Below are 26,574 nucleotides of genomic sequence, written 5' to 3'. Positions count from 1 at the left end.
TCTCTCTCCTAAATACTAAAGAGCCCCACTAATTTATCTAATTCAAAGAAAATTCAATTAAACGTGTACTATAAAAAAAAAAAAAAAATCAAATAAAAGCGTGACACACGTACTAGTAACTTATAAACCACACATTCTCTGAAAGTTGTTTGTTCAATTGACTATCAATATTTACATTAATTCAAATACAGCAGCCTTGACGTGGAAAATCTTGTGCAGCAGTAGAAAAAGGCGGCTTAGCCCGTTCATATTAATTTTCATATGATAATTTAATCTAATTTGGTATTTTTTTTTTAAACTTTACATTTTGTTAAATGCTCATTTCTTCACCCGCCATAAGAAAATTTATACTCTCAATCTCATTTCCCATATTCACCAAGGTCCATATCTTCTGCACCTCACAAGTCACACCCAATGATGGTGTATAACCTCAAATCCAAACTAAACAGTCACAAAACCATTTTACAAAAATAAAATAAAATAAAATCACAATACTTCATATTAAATTATTAACAACGAACAAGTCCAAATAAATTGGGTGGAAATACAAGGCCAGATTAAGGAAATACAAGATTCCGTGGAAAGCCTGAAACATTATGAACCGACTAGGTCTGCTAGTCAACTTCAAAACTAAGCATCCAATCTAATGCAAATGGACAAAACTGGATAATGATACAGCAGTAAAGTTGAACAGTGATGGTTATATATCTGTTGATGGTTGCAGAATAGGTGGTCTTATAAGAAACCCACGAGGGGAGGTTCTACTTGGCTATACTGGTGCCGGTGGGACTTAATTAGTACTATTTCAAGAGCTCAAAGCTATTTTGATTGGACTTGAAGGTTGTTACTTGTTACAGCAAAAGAAAGTGCATGTCTCTTCTGATTTCTTGGAACTATTTAGATTCTAATGGATAAAGAGAGAGCGTCATGGTACTGCCCTTAACATCAATGCAGCAATTCAGGACATTAACTAAAAAGATTTCTCTATGTATTATCTTATTCTTATGTTTACATAAAAACACGAATAGAGGGGCAGACTACTTGGCTAGTCTTGCAACTTGTCATGAATGTAACTATCTTGTACCACCTCTTTGTTCCAAGGCTGAAAATATCGTTCAATATACCAATAAATTTGAAATTTTAACTGTTTCACAAAAAAGTTAAAATCTCTGAAATATCCTAATATATTGATATAGACCGATATAATTCAGTTATTTTTAGTCCGAAATATCAGTCCATATGGAAAAATTAGGCCCTGCTTTGTTCTACTCTTCAATCAATTGTTGATGAAGGATAGGAATGAAATGATATATTTAAGAACTTAATGGAAACCTTGAAACTTTTTCAAAAACAAAAAGTCCAAATAGATTCACATCAGACATCATCAGTGTCACATTTAAGGTGGAATAAGGGTTGGATTAATTTCTATATATATAATTTTTTATTTTCTAGTCTTTGTTGACTTTTTTATTTTTTATTGGCAAATCTATTTTAAATAAGATCAGTAACTCTTTGATGGTTTCTGGTATCATCACCCAAATATTTTACCGATTTTGTTAGTCGACACCTGCCAAAAATGTGTGGACAAACCTGTTTTTAAAGATATCAGTAACTTAATAGTGTATAGTAGGGTTCGAAACCCAGACTTCTGGTATCATCACCCAAAAGTTTTACCAACTAAACTATAGAAAACACTTACTTTGATTAGACGCAGCGCATGTGGTGCCTTCGAGCACTGTCGGGCTCAGACCTTGTGGGTAAAAATATTCGACTCCAACTTATCCAATCTCAAGTTCTCAACGTCTTGATTCTCTCTCTTCCATGCTACCGTAAAAGTTCTCAACCTTCTGGGTTTTTTTAACGGGTGTTAATATTCTCACCCCACAACATGCTATGATAATCTCCCTAGGGCCTTAAACACTTAAGTACTGAATACGTCCTTTGTCCAAAACCGAAACCATCTCCTCCTTCAAGCAGCTTTTGAGTACAGCTTCTTAAACTATGTTCATATCTAAGTCCAACATAACATATATCCTCTTAAATTGCACTTACATAAATTACACTTTACTGAAACTTAGTAATTATTTGTGGATTGTAATGTTAAAAGGAGGTGTTGCCAATCACAATATAAGAAAGCTAATTAACCCGATAGAAAATGCGCTTATATATATATATATTAATCTTTTGTGATGAATGCAGATGCCAATTATGCCACGATTTACCCACACAATTGTTTAAGAAATATGTTCCAGTTCCCAAAAGTTAGAACTGAGTAATTGGTGTTTGATATAGAGAGAAGAACTAGTAGAATAATAATCCATGGCCTTTATGGAGAAAATCTTGACTTGTTGGAGTAGCAATCAGTAGTGATGGACATGCAATTGTTTGTAATGAAATTAAGTTGATTAGAGGAGTTTGTGGAGCTCGATCTATTACCACCAGTTTGTCTAAATGTCAACCAAGTGGGTTTCAAAATCAACATAAAAAAATCCATGTTTTGTTTTGTTGGTAAACAAACCATTAATCAAAATATTAAAGTGATCCATTTATGAAAAATTAAGAGAAAAAAATATGAAGAGAGTAAGAAGAAAAAAGAAGGTGGCCTGGGATGGTGTTTGATTGAGGGGCATTTTGGTCATTATAATTTTTAGGCGGTGAGCTTATAGAGAAGTGCGGGGGGAAAATATTAGCACTCTTTTTAACCTTTTTTTATTTTGTTTTAACTTTCCCGCGTGACAAATCAACATCGTGTGCTTTGATATTTCATAGATTTCACTCTCTCTCTCTCACACTCACCCACACCCACACCCAAAGCCTTCTTCATTATTTCTTTGTGACTTAGTTTCTGTCGTACATTTCAACTTCTTACATGCATGATTTTTGGTGAAAACTTGAAGTTCTGAAGGTTGATGGAGTTAAACTTTCTTGCAATATCAAAGAAGAGTGTTTATACTCTTCTTATTTTGTTCATTGGTCTGACTTTCACTGGAGAATTCAGATCTGATGCTCAAGTTATACCACCTGATGAAAGTGAGTTTTACGTTTATCTATTCATTTGAAGTTCATTACGTTTCCACCCGGCCATTTCTTTCGGTTGTTTGGCGAAATTATATATTCAACTTAGCTCTGTTTTGCCTTTGCTCCAGCTTTGCACCTATTTTGACTTGCTAGCTTCGAAATTCCATTTACTTGCTCCTTGAAAACTTGCATATGCATTTCCAACAATATACAAGAACATGAATATGTCATGTTACCCAAAAGCAACTGTTAGCCGATTTTATAGGTTTTATAATCAAGTTTTTGTTTCTTATTATGAACTTAAAGCCGGTAATTTCGTCACTGAAGAATTACTATGCATTTTGTAAGCATGCATGTTCAGTTTGTCTCCACGTTTTGTGTCATGAAATGGATTTATAAATTGCTTTTGTGTTTTTATGTTATAAATTCCGTTTTGTGTAAAGAAATGGATTTATAAACTGCTATTTTAAACAAAAGCTAGAGTTGATGTAATATGATCAAATATTTTAATTTCTAGTTAAATAAGTATAAGAAAAGTATAAGCAAGAAAATATCATATATAATATTTTTATTCTTCTGATCTTTTTTTTTTTTTTTTTAAGTAATTAGTAGTTTCGGTATCAACTTACTTTTGTGATAACAGTACAAGCGCTTCAACGAATATCCGCAAAATTGAGAATCAGACAGTGGAATGTGACCCCGGATTCGTGCGTAACAGGTCAAGGTTTAAATAGGACCATACCAATACCAGACTTGGATGATGCCTTAAGCGGTGTCGCCTGTAATTGTACTTTCAACGCCTCCACCATTTGCCATGTTACCAACATGTAGGCCATTTTCTTAATTTTCACAGAGATCAAATGGTTATATAGCAATTTCAGTTGCTACATATAATCTTTTACAATTTTAATAGTTGTGTTTTTTTTTTTTCAATTTCAGTCTGCTCAAGAGTTTGAGCTTAGAGGGAGAATTACCAGATGACTTCGCCAGCCTCACTTTTTTGCGCGAAATGTAAGCCAGAATCATTTTTCCTATTTGATTTTGTTGTGCAATCGGTCAATAGTCAAAACCCATGATTTGGTAGGCCAATTATGGGCTAAACAGGCCCAGACCCAATAAGAGACTCAACTCTTCTGGCGAACGTAACATTCCTCTGCATGGGCATTGAGCATTGTGATCATCTTTGCCAAAGACGCTAGAAACACTTGAAAGAGAAGTTGGATCCTTATTTGTTTTTCTCTCTCGTGCAGAGACCTGACTCGCAGCTTTCTGACTGGGTCTATTCCAAAAAGTTGGGCTTCACTTCCTCTCGTCAAATTGTAAGTTTCCTTAGAGTTGTGGACATTTATTTAACTGTATTATATTACTGAAATAAGCATCTATATTATCAGGTCTTTGGTAGGAAACCTTATCGGTGGAACCATTCCAATAGAAATCGGCAATATCTCTACTCTGGAAGAACTGTAAGATGTTACCCTGAACTCTCAATTGTGAAATGTGCTCACAAATTGTGAAATGTTATTTTTACCAACCCAACTTAAATTATATGCAGGCTCTTGCAAGACAATAATCTTACAGGAACCATTCCTGGAGAGCTTGGAAAGTTGCGTGGACTGAAAGTAGTGTAAGACAACTTTTTCTTATTTTGTTTTCCACTATGATTATATATAGTTGTCTTTCATTCGAAACACCCTGATATATCACACAGTAATGGGCTTGAATGAAACCTTCATTCGATTTTCAGGTTGCATAATAGGGTCATGTCGAGTGGTTGTTTCATTATTAATTTAAAGTAATGGAATGGAAATGTACTAAAATTGACTATGCCACCAACACCATCACTAGTACTACTTCTGTTGTGAGTCATGAATTAATTCATATTGAGGAACTAGACTGTTGTTATTTTACTTGTGCAGCCGTCTTTCTGGAAACAACTTCACAGGAAGGTTGCCGGAAACTTTTGCCAACCTGAAAAATTTAAAGGACTTGTAAGTTGGTTAATGTTACTAAATTAAGTTGCAGTCCATTTTAAGTGATGAAATGATGAATGTCTGAAATTCGGTTACTAATTGCAGTTTGATAGGTGGCTCTGGTATCACTGGGAGAATACCCGGTTTCATTGGAGAGTGGACAGGACTCGAAAGGCTGTGAGTACTGAACTGACTTTATCAATATCTGTTGTATCTCTTATTTTTGTTTTTAGAAATGTCGCAAAATTTACTAAAATTTATGTGGCCCCTGGACCGATGCAGAGATATGCAAGGAACAAATATGGAGGGTCCTATTCCTTCTAACATTTCTCTCTTGAGAAACCTAAAAGAACTGTAAGGCCTTTTGCCACTATATGATTGTTTTCGTGATCTTTTTAACTGATATCAGGATTGTAATTCAGAAAGGTGGTCTGAGTTATTTGATCAAACCATTTTGTTTTAGGAGGATATCTGACCTGAATGTATCCAGTATGAATTTTCCTGATCTGCAAGAGCTGACAAAACTGGAAGAATTGTAAGTTTAGTTGTGGATATACTTCTTGTGTAGTCTTACTATCAGTTACTCGTAAAGGAGTAAGTTTCTCTTTTTTGCACAGGGTTTTAAGAAGCTGCTCAATTACTGGCCCAATCCCTAGATACATTGGAGAAAAAATGCCAAAAATTAAGACACTGTAAGTTTCTCTGTGTTTTGCTAGTGTAGGTTTATGTTCGTTATTCTTTTTTCCCCAAGGTCTTTTTGTGTGTGTATATCCTTTTTATTACTGCTAATGGATTTTGACTTTGTGGATTCATGTCATTCAAATGAGCGATCCATAGATGTTAAAAGAAGATAAGTTGTGGTTCAATAACTAAACTGTCTTCGGCTCATTTTGTTTTTGGATGATCCAGAACATCTAGGGCAATAGAAATTAAACAAACTATTTTTGTTATGAGAAGACTCATTGGGTTCTGGGAAAGTGACGTCAGAGTCGTAATTTTGTTTGTCCTGTTAATTAGTTGAAGGAACTTTTTTTATGGGCGTCCTTCTCCAATTGGGGGTGTAAAATTACATCTTCACACAGGCTCCACCTAGGTGTCACGGGGATTTTACAACTTCAATTGCAAATTATTGTATAGACTATAAATATATGTGTAAAAAAAAAATGTGATTTTAAACTTGGAAACTCAACTAATTTAATAAGACTACTAATCGTCTTATAATTAGAACTGTTTAATATTCTTCCCCTGCATCAAAATGTCAGTCCAAAAGTCTGAAAGAGGAGACACAAAAGTTCTTACTACCACTGATTCCATTCTGCTCCAAGCCATGGGATCTAAGGTTCAGTCAATCAGTGTTTCCTATGTCTCGGCGGAGAAGATGGAGTAGAGAGCAACTTTCTGTGAATGATGACAACTTGCCAAATATTTTTCGAGTCTTCTGAACGTTTCAATTTGTCATTTGTCATTACAGTTTGTCTTTGATAATCATTTGTCAAACCATTAGATATACATTTCATATCATTTATCTTTAAGGACACTGATGGCAACTTAAATATTATCTCAACTTTTCTTTTGTAGGGACCTGAGTTTCAACAGACTGACTGGTGATATTCCAGAAACCCTTGCTCGGTTAACCAATCTACAATTCATGTAATTAAATAGCATCTATATAGACTATAATTAAGTTTTGAGTTTTTTTGAAATAAAATTGCATTTATTACAGACTTACAGTAATGGTCTTTGTGTACCCTTCATTTTATCTACAATTCATGTAATTAAATAGCATCTATATAGACTGATGAAGTTTATGAATGTAGGTTTCTGACAAACAACACATTGACTGGACAAATATCCCAATGGTTATCGGAAACCAGATTCAACTTGTATGTATTGTTTGTAAAATGCATGTGGCTTATCCATCTAAAAATTCCTAAACTTGTTGCTAATGTGTCTTGCAGTGACATATCTTATAACAATTTTAATGGGACATCTGAAACAAGCTGTCGGGAAAATAATTTGTAAGTTCTTTATATCCAATGCTCCATTCGTTTTAGAATACGTTGGGTTCTTATGTAAATGACCATCTTTCTGTGCAATAATAGGAACAGAATTTCTAGTTTTCCTGCCCAGCCAGCCAACTCGTAAGTGTCCCCAATCATCCAGTCATATTTCCTATTCATAAAATACCTTAGCCTAGAGAAATAAACAAGCAAAATTTTTCATTTTGCAGAGTTGCTTGGTGCTTGAAGAAGGACCTTCCCTGTCCTGGAAAATCCAAGTGTAAGTTCACGAAATTTGGAATTTGGAATCCTGGTAAAAATTTCTTTCTTTGAATAACATATTGTATCATTGTCGTCACAGACTATAACTTGTTCGTGAATTGCGGAGGTCCAGAGTTTTTCTTCAAAGGAGAGCAGTATGAGCAGGACTTAAATGTGATGGGTTCATCATCATTCTCCTCTACTTACAAATGGGCTTGTAGTAGTACAGGGGATTATGTGGGCAGAAGCATTAAGCGCGAAGTACAAATACCTACAAGCAATTCAGTTGTAGACCTGTATTCAACTGCCCGCATTGCTCCATTCTCACTCAAGTACTATGGCCGCTGCTTACGGAAGGGAAGTTATAATGTGACGCTTCATTTTGCTGAAATAATGTTAACACAAGATCAGAGAAACAACACTCTAGGGAGACGAATATTTGACATATATATCCAAGTGAGTGGTCAATTGTATTACTAATATCAACTTAAATTCAACTGTTACCTACATTCTTACTTTTTTATTCATCATAAGTCATGCAATGCAAAAGATTAAAACAGCAGATGGTTCTCACTGTTATTAATATTATTTTTCCTGTGACATTTTTATCCATTTGCTCTGACTTCCTGCAGGGTAAGAGAATTTGGAAGGATTTTAATATAGCTGAAGCAGCTGGGGGTGTTGGTAAGGGCACTGTTAAGGAATGCAACGCTACTGTTACTGGGAGTACTCTGGAAATTCACTTGTACTGGTCGGGAAAAGGGACCACGAGTGTTCCACAGAGAGGTATATATGGACCTCTTATATCGGCTATATCAGTGACACCAAGTAAGTTACTCCTGGTTGCTACCGACACTTGATTCTCTCCTCCTTCTTTATTGACCTCTTTCTGCTTAAAATATGATATCTCTGCCTGTGTAGACTTTGATCCTAGTACTGGGCTATCTGCTGGGACTATTGCGGGCATTGTAGTCTGTTCATTTGTGGTAGTTTTATTGGTTCTAACAGTCCTCTGGAAGTTGGGTTACCTGGGAGGAAAAGATCTCAAGGACAAAGGTGGGATAAACGAAAATGTAATTTTTGCTTTTATGAGCATGTTGTGCAGTTCTCTTGGTTTAGTTTAGTGGATAATTTTTTGTATTTCCGGACCTTTATTTTTTATTTTATTTTTTTGTGATAGAATAGATAGTAGGAAGTGCATAGACATTTTTTTTTGTATCTTTTTATTTTTATTTTTTTGTTTTTAGACGTTTTTGTTCTCCATCAGTGTCTTAATCTCTGCTACACCCATAATGTTAGAGTTTTACTATCGTAGTGTAGTGTTTACTGTTATGATTATTGGAACACTTCATAGCACCCTTGCACGTTTACCATCCAGCTTGAAATCTATTGGAAATATTTGATCCGTTTCATTATAGGTGAGTTGAACAAAGTGAACGCAGATGATTGCTTTGGCGTTCACATGGAAGCCAATTCAATTGATTCTTCCTCCGGACGTCAATGCTCTATCTTTGTCTCATAGACTGCAAGGCAATAATTCGTGGTTTTGTATGAGACCAGAAACATTTCTGACCAGAGGAAATAATTGTTTTCAAATGATAATAACTCAAGATGTATTTTAAGTATACTTATGGGCTATTTCCCATTCAATGCGAATACTTATATGGGAATTACGGATCGTTAACTGATTTCAGCACAAAGAATAGTTTGATTACAAGCATAGCATCATGTATATTACCTGTTCATTTTTCATGTGTATACGTAAAATTGCATGTGTAGCTTATATATGAAAGGTAGCAAGCAAGTGTATTTTGTTGTAACAATGGTTTTGTTTTATTACAGAACTCAGAGGCCTTGAACTACAAACAGGTTACTTTACTTTAAGGCAGATTAAAGCTGCAACTGGTAACTTTGATCCTGCAAATAAAATAGGTGAAGGAGGATTTGGCCCGGTTTACAAGGTAAATATGGATTGGGATTCCTTAATGTTATTTCTCAATTGTCACAGGGAAGCTGTATATATGTAATTTGGTGCCTAGCTTAACCTGGGAGTGAAATGCCTTTGAATGTTGGTCTTGGGTTCAACCCAAACCTATATAGAACAACAAAATGCATTAATAGGAAGATTCTCTTTCCTAGATAGCATTATGTGAAATCATTCTATAACGCTTTAAGATGAAAATTGAATAGTGGCTTCATCAAAATTTATTACAAATAAAATATGCTGAAGTTTCAATTAACCGTGCAGTATATACTCTTATAATCTTCAACTTGAGCTGATCTTTCATGAGGTATTCTCATGGAGAAAAGTTCATCTCACTGAATTCAGAGTTTCACCGGCTATAAAAAAACTCAAACTAAAAGAAATATTCATCTACATAAGAATATAAGATACATATTAGACGAAATGGAGATTTGATTCCATATCGATTGTTTGTGATCTTAATAGGGTGTCCTCTCAGATGGTTCAGTAATTGCTGTGAAGCAGCTATCTTCAAAGTCAAAGCAAGGAAACCGCGAATTTGTGAATGAGATAAGCATGCTTTCTGCTTTACGACACCCACATCTCGTGAGGCTTTTTGGATGTTGTATTGAAGGAAACCAGCTATTACTAATTTATGAGTACATGGAGAATAATAGCCTTGCTCGTGCACTTTTTGGTAAGCCGCTTACTATATGTTTTATATCATATCTAGATTTTGAAAACATCTTTAGATATTGGTATGTTCAATAACAACTTGTTTTGGCCTAAACACTACAAAAATATGTGGCTTGATTTCAGGGCCTGAGGATGGGCGAATTAAACTAGATTGGCCCACACGATTTAAGGTTTGCCTTGGGATAGCAAGGGGTTTAGCTTATCTTCATGAAGAATCGAGGCTAAAAATTATTCACAGAGACATGAAGGCGACAAACGTGCTACTTGATAAAGATCTTACTGCTAAGATTTCTGACTTTGGTCTGGCTAAACTTGATGAGGAGGAGAACACTCATATCAGTACCCGTGTAGCTGGAACAATGTGAGTCCATTTTCTTTTTATTAGTTCTTTTGTTCCATTAAGAGGTGATCTGTTCTTAGTCTAGTCTCTATATATCTACTAGAAAATTGTGAGTGAATTTTGGAATTGTTTTTCGTTCTGTAGAAAGCTGTGTTGGATAGAAGTCATTATTTTGTAATCCCATGTGTGAACCCTTAGTTATGTATCAAGCCCAGGCATTAGATGCCAAATAATAATGTTTGTTGGATCTTCGTTTCGATGAACCATGAATCATCTGGTACACAGAGCTCACATATGTTGCTCCTTTTAATTAGCTAGACCACGGACGAAGCTATATCTAGCTTCAACAAACAAGCAAGCTAAAAATGCAATAAGAAAAACAGGAATCAAGCTCTAGTAGTTTTCATTATTCAGAGTATCCTAAAAGAATTTGAAAGACAAGGAAAGAAGGCCCTAGCCTACAAAAATCACCAAGTAGACGGTTAGGATGGAGGAGTTCTATTCATCATATTAGAAGTGCTTATGTTTTACTAGATTCTATTTTTTTACTGAAAGAACAAAACATGTAACTATGTACGGTATAAGAGTTCAAATTTGTGAAAAGAGGCTAGCATTCTACTCCCTTTTCTTTTGTTTTGACTTCAATATAACCTGCCTTTGAAGATTAACTAATGCAATCAGAGTAAGATTGCTGTTTTGCGATAAACTGCTTAGGAGTTTCTTGAAAACGGCAAAGCCACAAGGACGCTAATTCGTACAAAAAGATCAAATTTCCTCATAAGTGTTCACGTAATGAATACAACTTTATGTACAGGCATTTTAGATTGAAAGATATAACGACCTTATCTATAAACATTCTTGTTTTACAGTAGAAATGTAGAAAGGATGCATCCTAGAAAGATATAACGACCTTATCTATAAACATTCTTGTTTTATCTATAAACATTCTTGTTTTACAGTAGAAATGTAGAAAGCTTTGAATTTTGTGCATCCTAGGAATTAATAGAAGTTCACATGTTCACCATGGTTATTGAATTCGTTACCCTGAGAAAAGCCTATGGAATTGTACTATTTAAGTGTTGAAAAAGGTAAAGTGTCCTAATGCTAGACGCTTGCTATGTTTGTAGAGGATATATGGCTCCAGAATATGCAATGCGAGGTTACTTGACTGAAAAGGCAGATGTTTACAGTTTTGGTATTGTTGCATTAGAGATTGTCAGCGGCAAAAGCAATACAAATTACAGACCAATGGAAGAGTTTGTTTATCTTCTTGATTGGGTAATGAGCTTTCTGTTTGGATTTCCTTTTCCTTTGCGTATGTCAAGTTTCTTTATAACAGAAACTGCACCCCAAGATGATTACAATCTTTCTTATTGTGGTAAATTCCAGGCCTATGTCTTGCAAGAACAAGGAGATCTCCTCGAACTGGTTGACCCAAGTCTTGGAGCAAATTTCTCTGAGAAAGAAGCAATGAAGATGCTCAACATAGGTCTCTTATGCAGCAATCCATCTCGTATTCTTAGGCCTGCGATGTCTGCAGTTGTCAGCATGCTAGAAGATCATAGTCCAGTTCAAGCACCACTCGTCGTACGTGGTTCAATGACTGACCATTTGAGACTCAAGGCCTTTGAGAAACTGTCACAGGATAGCCAGACGCAGAGCTCACTATACTCTCATGACAGTCGAACGCAAGAAATATCAATGGATGGTCCTTGGGTTGATTCTTCAATCTCCCTTCCAATCAAAGAAAAGACTAAAAACGATTCCTCCACAAGCAGGCTTCTGCCTGATCTTTATGATGTTAATATGGATTGATAAATGAAAATAGAAAATAGAGTAAGTTATTTATATTCATATTTAAAATTTTCATGTAAAGTACACGAAATTTGCACAGGTTTTTGCAGGTTTTGCTTGCATTTGAGCGCATTTATTAAGGAATTAAGGATACAATTACATCCCGGCAAATAAGCTTCATTTAATTGTCCTTGCTACTGAACGAAAAGAAAAATGTCACTACTCTAACCCCGAAAATCTTGTGGACGGGGGCATATTATCCTTGTTGTTAAACCGGTTTTGGGATTTAAGCAAAATTTATTAAAACTATTTTTGTTACCAACAGGGTTAATTGGCTATAGTTGTTGGACTTGTGAATTGTGTGACATTATTCCCAGTAAAGAGAACTTGAAACGTGTGTAACTAATCTGGCTTTGATTTGAGGAAACAATGTTACGAGGTACGAGGATACAACATGTCTATCGTTTCATTGGTCCATATGTGCCTACGAATAAGGACTCTTAAAAGATAAAACTGCAAGTTTCCCTTATTGCTCACAGTGAAATTGCTTGCTAAACAAGATAAGAAAAGCCAGCCACTTCTTGTACAAATGCACAATTGGGTAAGAAAAACCAGTTTACCTCAATTTGTGATCTTGTTTAGTGTACTTTTCATGTGTCAGATTATTAACTAATTATTCTCAACAAGTAATGATGAGCAATTGAGCATGATTCTCATTTTCACATTAATGCAGTTCGTTACCATACCGCAGCTTGGGGCTTGACCATACAATTTAAGCAGATGTGTCTGGAAACTTAGCCTGACCTGACTGCAACCTTTTAATCTGTTATCACTGTGATGGCCCAACCAAAGCTATTTTTAGCTTAACCCTTTGCACTTGATCTTTGTGACACACTTAACTTAATTGAGCTTAATTAAATTTGTATTGGGCCCATAGTAATTCGCAAAAATTTGATACGGAGTATTCGTGTTTAATTCTAGTTTCTCATAAGAATTTGTTTAAAAAATTCCATGCAATTTTTTTTGGTAATAAGTTAAAATTCTTTATACAAACTGTCCAATGTCCCCTCGCTCCCACACCGAAATTGTGGTTTAATGCTTTATGATAATAATTTGAAAACCGTGATCTCCTAATTTGGATACGCGCTCTGAAAAATGAATACCGTTTTCAATTGAAATTAGATGTTCAGCTCCTCATACCAACAGTTTTGTCCATGATCGATGTTGAAAACTCCGTAGGGATGAAAGATTCGCTACCTAAATTAATTACTCCTAAATAGAATTGGTTCGTGGACTTGTTTCAGTATCTCTTCGCGTGTATCCCTACTTCTCTAAACTTCAAATTCCACAACAGAGTTGGCAGTGGGAAACACACCCTATGAGGCTATATGATAGGAAAAGGGTTGCGGTATTGACACCCCACTTTATAGAATTGACACATCTTTGACCAATTCAAAAGTACTAGCACCCTTCCATTAATCACATAAAAAACAGTCATGCCAAGAAGTTGCCGTGAGATCACACAATCCATGACATCGGGTTACTGCGAGATCCCATATCCCACAGAAGGTGGTTGCCGTGGGTCTTTTTTTCTTTTAAATTTTTTTTAAGGGTTAACCAATATTACCCCTCCCCCACTAGATGGGAAATTAATAAAAAAAAAAAAAAAAAAAATCAAATTGGGTTGACCAATTTTTTTTGTGTGTATTTGGGAGGAGACCCTAATTTAGCATCTAGTGGGGGGAAATCCTAATTGGCTCATCTAGTAGGGGGTAAGACTAGTTCACCATTTTTTTAATAGCTATCGTAAAAAAAAGTTAGTTGCCGCGAAATAGTTGTGTTTATTAAAGTGGAGTTTTTGATTGTGTTAATTATCAAAACTCTTCTTCATTAATTTGATCACAAATTTTTCTTATAGCATATAAAAATATTTGCCGCGAGATAGCAAAATTATGTCTTGATTGTATATTTTTTTTTTCATGGTTTTGGTGTTGTTTTTGGAGTGTATAAAGAAACTTTAAAGAATAAAATGAGATATCTATATGTCGTGTGTGTTCAATACGCAAAATTTGAAGTGAAAAAAAAAACAAAAAACACAAAAAAAATGTTCCGCGTCAACTGCCTGCCGTGGGATATGGGATCTCACGGCAACCCGATACCATGGATTGTGCGATCTCGCGACAACTGCCTACCATGGGATATGAGATCTCGCAGCAACCTGATACCGTAGAACTATTGGGCATGTGAGGTGTAAAAAGACATATAAGCAATAACCATTATTGTTTTACTTTTTGCCAAATGGGTGCCAATCCCATAAAGTGGGGTGCCAATACCGCACCCCTAGGAAAAAAGGAGGAAATCAACATGGCACTAATCAAAGAATGTGGGTCCATCACTTAGTTGGTGCTCTATTATTTGAGCACTAATTGATGTCAAAATAAAGTAGTGTACTAAAATGTATAAGTGGAACACTAAATTGATTATTTTTAATGAATGGATGAGAGCAATTATGTTTGGCACTCATTCATTCAATTATGAATTATTGCAAGTAGAATTCATTCCATGTTTTTAGTTTTGAGAGTTTGTAAGTCATTAATGGAGCATTCTCCAAATGGAAGATTAAGGGTAGCTTTGAAATGGTGGCAGACAAAGATTTGTTTTATTTCAAATTTGTGAACGAGGAAGATCGACAACTAGTTATTGAATTGGGGTCATTATTCATAGCTAGTAGAGTCTTAGTTGTTCGGCCTTGGTCTGAATCAGTTGAACAACAATGCAGCAAGATTCGATCCCTTTCCGTTTGGGTTAAAATGGATTTGCCTAAACTACTATGGACGAAAAAGAGGATTGAGTTTGTAGGAAGCATACTTGGTGGATGCATGGATGTTGCTACATCAAAAAGGGAACGATTGAGTTATGCAAGAGCTTGTGTAGTTGTTGATACTGATTTCTCCTTCCCAAGCTCAACTAGGGTGGATTTGGGTAAAGGAGTGCAAGTTGATATAGCTTTGGATTATAATTGGGTGCCTAAAAAATGTCAAATATGCAATACATTTGGACACAGTGATGCTAAGTGTCCAAAGCAGCAGGGTGATACAAGTAAGGGTGAGAAAAACCAACACTTACAGAAGAAGCAACCAAAACATAAGCAAAGGTGGACTCCAAAGAAAACAACAAATGTGCAAGGTGGAGCTGGCTCTGGTGGTGACAATGTGGTTAACCTTATTGAGATGGGAAGCTTACCTATTTTTGTGGTTGATGATCTACAAGTCCCTATAGCTCAGACCATTGTTAATAATGTTACAGATGCACAACAAATATGTGTAGTTGGTGTTAATACTGTGGCTGCTCCTCTAGATGAAGATATGGCTACTACTGATTGGAGAACTACACCAGCTAAATCACAACCACTTCTAAGCAGTATTGGGAGGGACAAAGTGGTTTCACTTTGTAATGGTAATACTTTTGAGGTTCTCATGAGCAATACTAACATCAATGTCAATACTATTACTGGTGACACTGATGTCAACTCTGTTAAAGGCATGCAAGGTAATGACATCTATGACATTAACTTTGACATGGACAAAGGAATGCACTTAATGCTCTATAAAGATATGGATGCAACGCCCCAAGTAGAACTAGTTGCAACTAGTGGAGTCAAGGAGAACTTGTCATTGAAGAGCAACCTGTTAAGGTTCAGTTGCATAGTAGAGAGAGAGGGATGTATGAGGGACTTGTAGCTGAACAAGAAGAACTCAAGGATCACCTGTCAGATGCATGCTTCTTTGTGGATACCACTGCAAAGGTGGTGAAAGAAGCATATAAGACACCTATTCAGATAAGGAAAATTAGAATAGAGACAAGAGGCAAAAAGAATAAAAAAAATTCAGCTCAAGTCGATGAATGGACTACGGTGAGTAGGCCAAAAAGAGCTACTAGGAACCTCCAAGTGTGGTCAAGGGACGTTCACCTGGTGAAATCAGTCCTACCTTAGCTATGATGAAGCAAGCATCCAAGGCAAAATATAAAGGTAAGAACCTTGATGGATACATTAAGGAGATTTGGGATGACACTCTTGGTTTAACATATGCTTGCTGTGAATGCGGGACGTTTTTCTATGATTTTGAGCATGCACAAAAACATTTAAGAACGAACCATCCGACCTTGAGGGATAAGCTTTTATTTGGTGGCAAACGATAGATGGTTACGTGTTGTTAGTCTTGCCTGTACACCCACGTTGGTGTTATGTTGATGTATTTTCATGATTGTAAGGTTATAGCCTAGTGTTTCATGATTGGAAGGATCCTCCCTCCAATGATCATACTCTTAGGGAGGTATGTAACTCTTTGAAGTTTAATCAACAGGTAGGGGTTTGCCTTAACCCCATAACTTATTGAAAAAAAAAAAAATCTCTCATTCTTCTATTTCTTCTTCCTCTCTTACTTCTTTTTCTTCTCTTAGTTTAGCTAGCTTAGTTGTGATTCCTATGATCATGAGCTAAACCCTCCCTTGTGGAGGGTTAATGAAGCTCATGTGAGGAACAATTAAGTTCCATTTCTAGTGGCCTGAGGCATTTAATTAGGATACATAAGTTTTAGTTTGCATCCTGTCACAATATGACAGAGTACGACCAAGTTTAGAGTTTGGACCTCAAGGTCGAGTCACGTGCGCGACCCAGGTGACACTGAAAAGAGTCGTGTGCGACTTCCTCGTAGAATTAGTCCTCAATATTTGGACGCCTGGTGTAGAGTAAGACTAGGGATTGAAAGGATATTTCATAGATGAAATATCACTTCCATCCCTCATGCTAATAAGGTGTTCTCATAAATGAGTTCATCATGTTAGGGATCGAGATGTAGTGGTGAAGTCCTTAGAATTGGTAGTTGTTTATTGCATGAGTGGAATTAATCCTCCATATATTTCTCTCTTATATCTTCTCTAAGCAAATTTAGAATTAAATTGTTAATTGTAATTTGAAAGTGAATTTAAAGTAAGTGTAGTGTAAAACTTCCAACAAAACCCTTTGCTCATTGAAGTTTTAGTTAGTAGTGGTAACTTCAAAAGAGTTTGTAAGAAGTTAGGTTCATTCTAAATTGTTTAGAATTTGAGTGTGGGAGTTGTGAAGAAGAAAGGTAGACTATTGGTATAGATTAGATTGGTTTTAAGCTAATAAAAACATGAAAGCTTTAGTTGTTGATATTGAAATGACATAAAAACATTGAAAGAAAGATTGGTTGAAGATTGAAATAAGAACAATAAGATAAGATCAAAGATTGAAATAAGAACAAGTAAAATAACAAGTTTTAATTAAAATGAAATGAAAAACAATAAAATAAAGGACTTGAATTGAAAAACTAGACAAGAAATTAAACAAACCAAATGGTTTGGACCCTAAAACAATGAATGTTTTCTCTCTTCCTAACTTTTGGATTATATACCCCTACTTTTGCTTTTTACAGATTTGCCTGTCTCTATTACAAATGAGACACCTCACACTTCACTTTTGCTTTTGCTTTTTGATTTCTTCTTGACCAAAATAAGTTTTGGGAGAATATCATATTTTGAGATAAGGGCCTCCATCTCTGGTCTTCTGAGTTGAAGGTTTGACCTTTGACTTTGATCGTTGACTTTGACTTTTTCAGCACTTTTCCATAGCACCTTCTGGTCTTCATAATAAGCATGATTAAGGCTCCTTTTGGTGTTAAGATGCAGTTTTTAGGATAAATGGTTTGAAATACTCCATAACCTGAAAAAGGCAATAAAAGCTATGAGTTGTCTTTTCGTTAAACGTAAGAAAGGCTGTAATGCAGCAATATATAGGTAATAAAGCGCACATTTAGGAGTTGATCACTCATTAAGTTTCTTGTGATTATTTGAGTGAAGTTGTGAACCAAGTGTGCTATGAGTTAGACATGGGACTTGCTCAAGCTAATTAGAACATAATTCGAGAGCAAGGTATTTGATATAAACCTACTGAAAAGATGGTGTATCATGCTTTTAAAGGTCTCTTGTGAAGAAGAAGATCTTGTCACGACTTTGTCAAGATAACATATTTCAAACCTGATTTAGAGGTGAAGAATCAATAAAGAGATATAATTGAGTAGAAGAGAGAATGAAGGTTGCTTGGGAAGGAAGAGTCGAGCCTTTTAATTTCCTTTTTTAACGTATGTTAAGTTTCATTAATTGCTAATTAAAACTTGCATTCAATTAAAACGATGTGTATGTTTGGTTATCGAATTGAATTTACATAAACGTTCTATCTGAATAGTTATACATTCTTGGGCTACTTAGCTTTTAGGCCACTTTTTAATTGGATAATTTGCAGTTGGTCACCAATTGATCATTTATTTACATTTGGTCCAAAATTGACGGTTGCCCATCCATATTTTATATATTGACACATTTACCCTTAGGACCAAATCCTAATTTACAGTACGTTAAAGTTTGGGGGCCAAACCCTAATTTTGAGATAATACTTTGGTATTTAATAAAGGGCCTAAATTTGTTCTAATTCCAATTGTATGCTCTAATTATGATGCATATTTCATGTAATTGGTATTTGACCCTAAATACAATAGCCAACTCAAAATTGACATAAAATTAGCTGCTAATTAGGGTGTACAATTTTATGTTTTGGTACCATTAAACAATAATTTTAGAATGCTAATATTCTCTCCTTGTTATTCATTATACTACTCTATTCTTCCACCTCCCCCATTAGCATAATAAACTCACCATTGTCTCCTTGAAAGTTAAAACTCTCTAATTGGATAAACTTGCCACTCAAATATTCACTCTCTTTTACCAACTTTTATTATATTATAGTTCATACCTAATGATAGCGATTGAATCAACAATAGATTTATAACACCCTTATTTTTATTCCCCTTTTTAATTAAATATTTATAAAATTAAGTAATAATAATAATAAAAGAAGATAAAGATAAAAGAAGAGAGAGAAAATGTGGGGAGAGAGAAAAGGGGTTTAGTTACAACCAAACCCTCTTTTGCTCCCTCTTTGGATATTTTCAGGGGTTTAAAAAAAATAAAAAAAAAAAAAAAAAAAAAAAAAAAAAAGTTAAGAAAACAAAAAGAGACGTGACGTAAAGAGTGAAAAGAGAGAGATAGAGTGCTACTGCCTTGAGAGTTGAGAGTAGTAAAGAAAAGGTTTCGAAGGAGGAAAACTATCTTAACGCCAGTTTTCGAGTTCGCCGGATTTCTAGTTTGTTACGTAAACAAACGTTTTTGCTTTTCGATTAATCCGGTGTGAGTCGTCTAAAACTTATTTTCTCTTTAAGTTTAATTGCTTGAGTATATTATAGTTTAATAGTGGTTATTTATTTTATGGGGCTTGGATATAAAAATGTATTAATTCAATGAAAAATCATATATTGTATATTGTTACTTTCGCAAGGTTTACTTTTGCTAGATATACATTTTCATGTGTTGGTTTACTTATTTGTTGATAGTCTGCAGGATGCTAATTGCTATGAAGTGTTTACATGTTTGTATATATAACCGTATGGCATGCTTATATTATTTCTACTTGTATATGTTAGACACCACTTAAACAATTAAGTACCTCTTGAAAATTGTGAGTAATCATTCTACCAATTTCTTGTGGATTCTGAAATTGAAATTTTGGGTTTACATATATCATTTGCTTTTTATCTATATATAGTTATTGCTGATATATGCTTGGAGAACACTACTTAGAGTTTTGAACTCTCTAAATTAATGTAAAAGCAATCAAGATTCCTTACTCACGATCTTCGTTTCGTAGAGTTTGAATAAAGATTCGAACTAACCTAAAGCTTAGAACAACTAAAAATTAGATGTTACAATAAAGGGAAATTAAGGAGTAAGGATATAATATAAATGTTAGATTTTTCCTTCCTACACAAACATTAAATAAAACATTAACAATGAAAACATGCACTAAATACCGAAATAGAAATTTGAAAGAGAAATTGGAGAGTTAATCCTCCTCATGTGAAACTATCATTAGTGTTGATTTGAAATAGGTTTTGATTCTTCCTAGACTCATAGACAAGTCCCTAACGGAAAAATAGATTGATCCCTAGCATGCATGGCTCACTAAAGAGCTCATACATGCTAGCAAGTGAAACCAAACAATGACTTATCTCTAAGCTCATTGCTTGATTTCTAACTAAACTCTACACCAACTACCATTTTGGGGTAGGATGTAGAGTTAGTTGTTCTTCCTAAACCTACCAAACCAACAATTGGTTTACCCTCACATGAGTTAGACTAACTCCCCAAAAGGGAAGTTAGTTCATGATCCTTGGGACAAGGACTTATGAACTAATAAAAACACAAAAGAGAAAGAGAGAGAGAGAGAAGAAATATCCACAACCAAACTCACTTCTATATTTCTTAGAAGAACAAGTGTTCCTCCATTAAAACTATTACAAGTTTTTTTTTAATAAAAACAAAAACTTCCTTCTCATTTTCACTAAGGAACTAAAATAATGCCATGTGAGGAAAATAAGTCAAGGGAGTAAATGGAGTGTCCCCCACCCTTGTCTAATTTCTTCTCCATTTGAGAGAAATCTCATTTCCTCCCACGTGAATTATCAAACCACATTGATTCATTTTTATCTACCACATTAAAACAAAGTGACACCTTGCCTTTTTCTCACTATTAACACCTAATCTAATTTATTACATGCAAGGTGTCAACTTTGCACCAATAATTTGTTATCTTTGTCTTGACATGCTCCATGATTGATGACTCATCCAATCTTGTGGCCCCGCATAGTGGGTCCATGTGCGATCCGATGGCGATCCGGTATTTTGGGCAGTTTTACAACTTCCCGCCAATGCGTAGAGTTCATCGCCCTGATTGTCTGAGCAGCTCTCTTGTCGCATTCGGAGTCCTGGTTCGAGAGGTAGGAGCTTTGGAAGTTTGATGCTTCTACGTGGATTTGGGAGAATTCATATATACGCCGTTCCTCGTGCTTTATTTCAGGTTTAACCAATATTTCCATGTTTCTTGCCAAAAATACGCAAAAGTATGAAAACATATTTATTTCATGATTATTAAACACATAATGAACCAAATTTATATGTCTCAATGGGGTTTCATAATACACTTTTGGGTGCTTATCACATTACCCCTTAAACAAGCACTTTGCTTTGTCCGAAGCAAAAGAAGAGACACTAAAATAGATAAGTGGCCAAAAATATGTGTAGTCTAAACTAATTCTCGTTTACAGAGCTTGCGGTTGCATTGACCATATGCAACAAGGCCTTAAACCACTAGGAATTCCCTAGTGGACGAGTTATAACCTCGTGAGAGTTTTCCGGAAAAGATCTTTCACAAACTTCATTTATACTACAACGACTCAAATAATTTAAACTTCGTTTCCTAAATTAATCTCGGATATCCATACATCTCCTTAGCGAGGGAATGAGGATTTATTTCTTTGAAACTCAAGTTAATATGTATTCAATAATTAAAACATCTACATATGATTATTCATGCAGTGAACTTTTCATTGAAATATACTAGCGAGTTTTTTTTTTTTTCCCGGATCCCTTTTTTTTTTTGCCTAAATGGGTTCTCACAGGTATGTGTCGAAACACAAGTTCACTCAAAAATTTTTCCACTCGGGTTTTGTTAACTCCGGTAATGCGGTGGGCACACGTTTCCTTACATCTCAATGACAGTCAGAGGAGCCGATGTCGATTAATCACGTCTACTACTTATTATCACACCACCCTACTCCTAATTGAGCTAGAGGTCTTTATTAGGTATTGTGGGGCTTAGGTGATAGTGTACAAGAATATGGAAATGGATAATCAAAATTTACGAGTATGAGAGAATAGGGTCTTCATATATTTACACTAGAGAAATCCTTGTTTCCTTTCCTTCTTCTAACTGAGTTTTTCCAACCTTGTTCTTAAGCCTCGGATACTAAGGATATATATATATATATATATATATATATATATATATATATATATATATATATATATATATATATATATTTTTATTTTTTTTTTTGAAAATTTTATATAAGGCTTAAGAACATGATTCTATTTTCCTTTTTCAAGCAAGTAACCGGCTTATATTTGGGACAAAATCTTTTTCTTTATTCTTTCCACATTTCATCCTATTTCTCATACTCATCACTTAGGTAGGTTCTTTTATTTGGTTTAATAGATGGGTAAGGAATTTTTTGTGGTGAAAGTGAAAGGTTTGATGAAAGGTTCGATTGGAGTGACTAGCGGTAATATTTGTAGCAGTAAGAATTTTTAGCTATGTCGATCCAAAGAAGGCCTAAATTCTCGCCTAGGGTTGGGTGGTGATCAAGTAAGTAGATCGTAATTTTCTCTAATCGGAAAAACTACTCCTCCGTTGTCATCACACACAAATCACTCATATCAAGGCTTTTGGTTAGATTCTCAGGATTTATAGTTTAAGTAACTAACCGTTGGTTCGTTAAACTTACCGCTATGTACAATCAATGATACTCGGTACATGAATATTCATGAAAAGATGTATAAACTATTGCATAATTATTATCTAAAGTTTTTAAAAACAAATCCTAATTAGGATACTAATGTGAGATTTCTAGACAATTTTCATCATTGAAAAGGAAACAAGACTTTGTCACTAAGTACAATTATTAATATGAAAATAAAAACTATATATAGGCTACAAGATGCCTAATTTTTGCTACAGGTTTAAAGCACCCCCAAACAGAATGATGCTTAGTCCTCGAAGGATCAATAATTAAAGAGAGAAAGTACCGAGAACGAAGAAGCAAAATTAGGGGCTAGATTTGCTGGAACAGAGAGGTTGGAGATCATAATATATTATTCAGAAAGAACAAGAAAATGTTCAATAACACACTAAACATAGCACACGATATAATGAACCATAGCGTACGAAACATGAAAAACAATAGCACACCAAATAGAAGGTTTAGCTAGATATATGTACAATGGAAAATCCAAGTTTACCATCCAGCAGGACGTGAAGGTCTGGCGTCCTCTTTAAGGAAATGCATTTCCTTAGCATCACGCCAATAGATAATAGTCTGCCAGATTTCGGCCCATTCTTTGTCTCCGGATTCCCTCAAATTGGTCTTCATCTTTTCGTCCTTTGGGTAACATCAAACATGCCTCAGGTATCGGCGACGCGCTTCCATTAATTGAAACCTCAATGAGCGAATGATTACGTTTCTTTGGGCACATGGAATCCACCTTGACCCAGTCATGAAAAGTAGCTGCAAACTGTGGGAAATGTGTCTTCATGATTCGGCAAGCGGTGACTGGTAAAAGTATATACTTATCCTGAAAAGTGCGAGCTCGTTTCAGGCTGGAGACAACACAACCTAAAATGTTAAATAATGCATGACCGAAGCTAGTGCAAAACAATACAACATAAGCTGACCTCATTGGCAGAGAAAAAATGCCAATCTCCCATAATGTTTAGGAGTACAAATAACATGGCAGTCCCCATGTTCATGGTCATGCTTGCTAATGGAATGGTGATGTTGCGCCATGGCACATGGCCATCTCCTTCCCGTTTGATCTCAAGACCATCACCATAAGAGTCGCGAAACGCTTGGCCACTGAAAGGAACAGTAAGAATTATGAAAGATGTATCGCCAAGATGCAGTGGGTTAAGTGGTATGGAAGGTCCAAAGATAGACCAAGTTGTTGTTGAGAGAAAAGATATGAGGTGTGTCACCAACTTCGGATTGTGAACCCGTCTAAGTAGAAACCATGCGATGGTTGAATGCTGGTGTGTCATCCATATTAGCATAAAAGTATGCAGCCAAACTAGGAGAATAAGTTTGGTCGGTTGAAGAATTAGGGAAGACCACCCAATGTTTGTGATGTAATCATGGAAGAGATGGCCATAGGCATTGGAATCCATCATAGATCGAAAAGGATTGCTTTCGGAATGAGTTTGGGAGGGACCATGGATGATGAAGATTTGTGTTTGATGAAGATGCCATGGTGGATGAAGTAATGAACTAGGTACGGCAACCTGGATGGAAAAATGAGTATGTAAGAAAATAGACCCTCAGAAGCACATGTTAAAATTATATTAGTCACAATGGAAATGATGACAATCCTACTAAGCATTTCATACAAAATAAAACAAAAAAAGATAAGATAAAATACATAGTACGACGGAAAGCGTAATAACATATATGATTATATACTTATTGACTTTAGTAATATCATGGATTTCGATATTGATCTAGGAGATGCATATTTTGCACTGCATTTAGGTCTTCTATTTGTTGGCCGAGCTGCATCCGAATGTCCCCCGGCCGGCAGAGAGTACAGTTTGATTTTCCATTAGGAGAGCATGATTTTGCAAGAATTGAGAATGATTCTCCAAGATCTCGTCCCGTTCAACATCATGCGTTGTTTGTCGATCTTGGAAATCCGAAGAGTTGTGATGATGATATTCGACGATGGCGTGTAGTTCCCTCAAACCCCGATGAAGAAGTTTAATGCCTTCCATGGGATTAATAATATTCAAAGATGGCATTTTCATCAAATAAATGGTCAATTTGAGCTTGAGGTGTTCTACTCATCTATCGAGTATATCGGGGTCCAAAACCAATGGAGTAGTCGGTTTGAAGTACCTTTATATATGCTCCTTGAAGGGGTGTCTCGGGGAGATATTATTGGATAACCCCAACGCATCATAATCTGCGTAACCAAAGTGGGTAGAAGCTGGCGACCCGTTTTGTTTTCTTGGTGATTACGTGCGGAGGTGTTGGATCGGACAAAAGTCATCTCTTTGAGTTTGCAAAATCCAAAGTAGGTGAAGTTGAGGCTTTGTGACTCAGATTGGTGTGATGTACCTACCACATTATGTCCCAACCCGGTGGAGCACAACACGTTGATTCTGTTTCAAAAGAGCGTTGAAGAACCATGTGATGTGTATGTTCGACATCGCCATGAGATCTGGTAGCTCATGATAAAGTTTTTTTTGCGGAATCGAATGATGACTCTTGAACAAAGGGACTCTGGGTTTTAGTGGGATTTGAAGTATGTAGGGAGATCATTTCCTTATTCAATTCCAAACGTTGTCCATAGGCATTGAAGTAGAATTTTCCATCTTCATAACCGCTAAATTGGTAGAACATCAAAACCAATTCGGGAATAACTAGCTCTTTGAATGATATAGAAGGCGCGTCCATCCTCGACGTATGATTTGATTGTCAAAATAAGGAGAAAACCGGCCTTCTTCGAAAGTTTTTTAGGTAGTCTTTCTCTACCGTTATTTTTTTCTTGGTTGAGCCATTCTTGAGGAAGGATAGTGAAAATGTATGAATAAGAATGGCTTAAAAAGAAGAGATTTATAGGCAATCTATGAGGCTATACCAATCACGGAGTCCAAGTGTATTTAATGACCCATGTGATTATGAACAAACATCATGGGGATCCACAAGAAGTCTTTGTCATGTAGGATATCGAGATACAATTAATGAGATGGTTTAATGATTAGAAAATACGGAGGAAAGTTTCACAGGGTAGTTAAACTTACACGTAATTTCAGAAATGATGATCATAGCTCAGTAATAGAATATGGATAGAATAATCGAGCTGTATGTGTGACAAGTGTTATGTGTACCTTGTAGCGTGCGCGATTTTCTTTGAACCCTATATGTATCCATTAATTATTTCGGTGAGTTTTGGATGGCCTTTCTTTGTTACTTATTATTATTATTATTATTATTATTATTTATATATATATATTTTTTATTTTTATTTTTATTATTTTTTTTTTTATTTTTATATATATATATATATATATATATATATATATATATATATATATATATATATATATATATATATATATATTTATTAGAGGAAAAACAACTAATATACACAACTAATTAATACGGAACTTCTCCATTTAATACGTAACCCATTACAAATGTGTGAGAATTATTTAACACACCATACTAATATACAAAATGAAAATCAGAAAAAGGGCGGTTACATAGATCTAGATGTTACGGATCAAGTTATGCATGAGTGACAAGAGAATAATGATAAACACTGTTATCAACGATTAATGTGATAGCCCATTCAAGCGTTGCTCCTCCTTTCCCATTGCTCTAGTTTATTCATTATTGTCAAGAAATTGAAAATTTGTGAAGAAGAAGTTGTGAAGATTGAGAGAAGGAATGAGTGAAAGAGGAGGAAAGGAGAGTTGTATTTATAACTTTATTTCGACCGTTGGGCATGTGACCGTTTGGATCAGTCCGTTGGTTCGACCGTTGGGCTTGTGAGAGTAGGCCCAATGAATCAAGGAGCAAACTCATATTTTTGAAAGTACTATATTCGCATAACATAAATAATTTATCATTTAAACCGTCACGGAGATACAAAATTATGAGAAATCAACCGATATATAATAATTTAGCACTAAAAATAAAATGCAATGCATTAGGGAAATAAATGACATAGTCATTTCTAAACCAAAGAAAATAAACGACTCTTGGGAATCCTCGGGTTAGCGAG

General features: G+C 35.3%; 1 protein-coding gene across 1 annotated transcript; it reads left to right on the top strand.

Moving 5' to 3' along the window:
• Positions 1–2,707: 2,707 nt before the first annotated feature.
• Positions 2,708–12,213, top strand: LOC147518840 (putative LRR receptor-like serine/threonine-protein kinase At1g53440). The gene is made up of 24 exons (XM_086590558.1): positions 2,708–3,030; positions 3,662–3,845; positions 3,958–4,029; positions 4,269–4,337; positions 4,410–4,481; positions 4,571–4,642; positions 4,935–5,006; positions 5,094–5,165; positions 5,271–5,342; positions 5,452–5,523; positions 5,606–5,680; positions 6,567–6,638; positions 6,806–6,871; positions 6,947–7,006; positions 7,091–7,129; positions 7,219–7,268; positions 7,350–7,705; positions 7,882–8,077; positions 8,171–8,305; positions 9,092–9,210; positions 9,699–9,909; positions 10,032–10,269; positions 11,376–11,526; positions 11,638–12,213. Exons 1-24 carry the CDS (start codon positions 2,910–2,912, stop codon positions 12,061–12,063), a joined length of 3,072 nt encoding a protein of 1,023 aa, XP_086446684.1. The 5' UTR covers positions 2,708–2,909; the 3' UTR covers positions 12,064–12,213.
• The last annotated feature ends 14,361 nt before the right edge of the window (positions 12,214–26,574 follow it).

The sequence above is a fragment of the Coptis chinensis genome, chromosome 2 (assembly GCF_015680905.1).
Source record: "Coptis chinensis isolate HL-2020 chromosome 2, ASM1568090v1, whole genome shotgun sequence".
Classification (NCBI taxonomy): domain Eukaryota; kingdom Viridiplantae; phylum Streptophyta; class Magnoliopsida; order Ranunculales; family Ranunculaceae; genus Coptis; species Coptis chinensis.
This window is presented reverse-complemented; position numbering and strand designations above follow the sequence as displayed.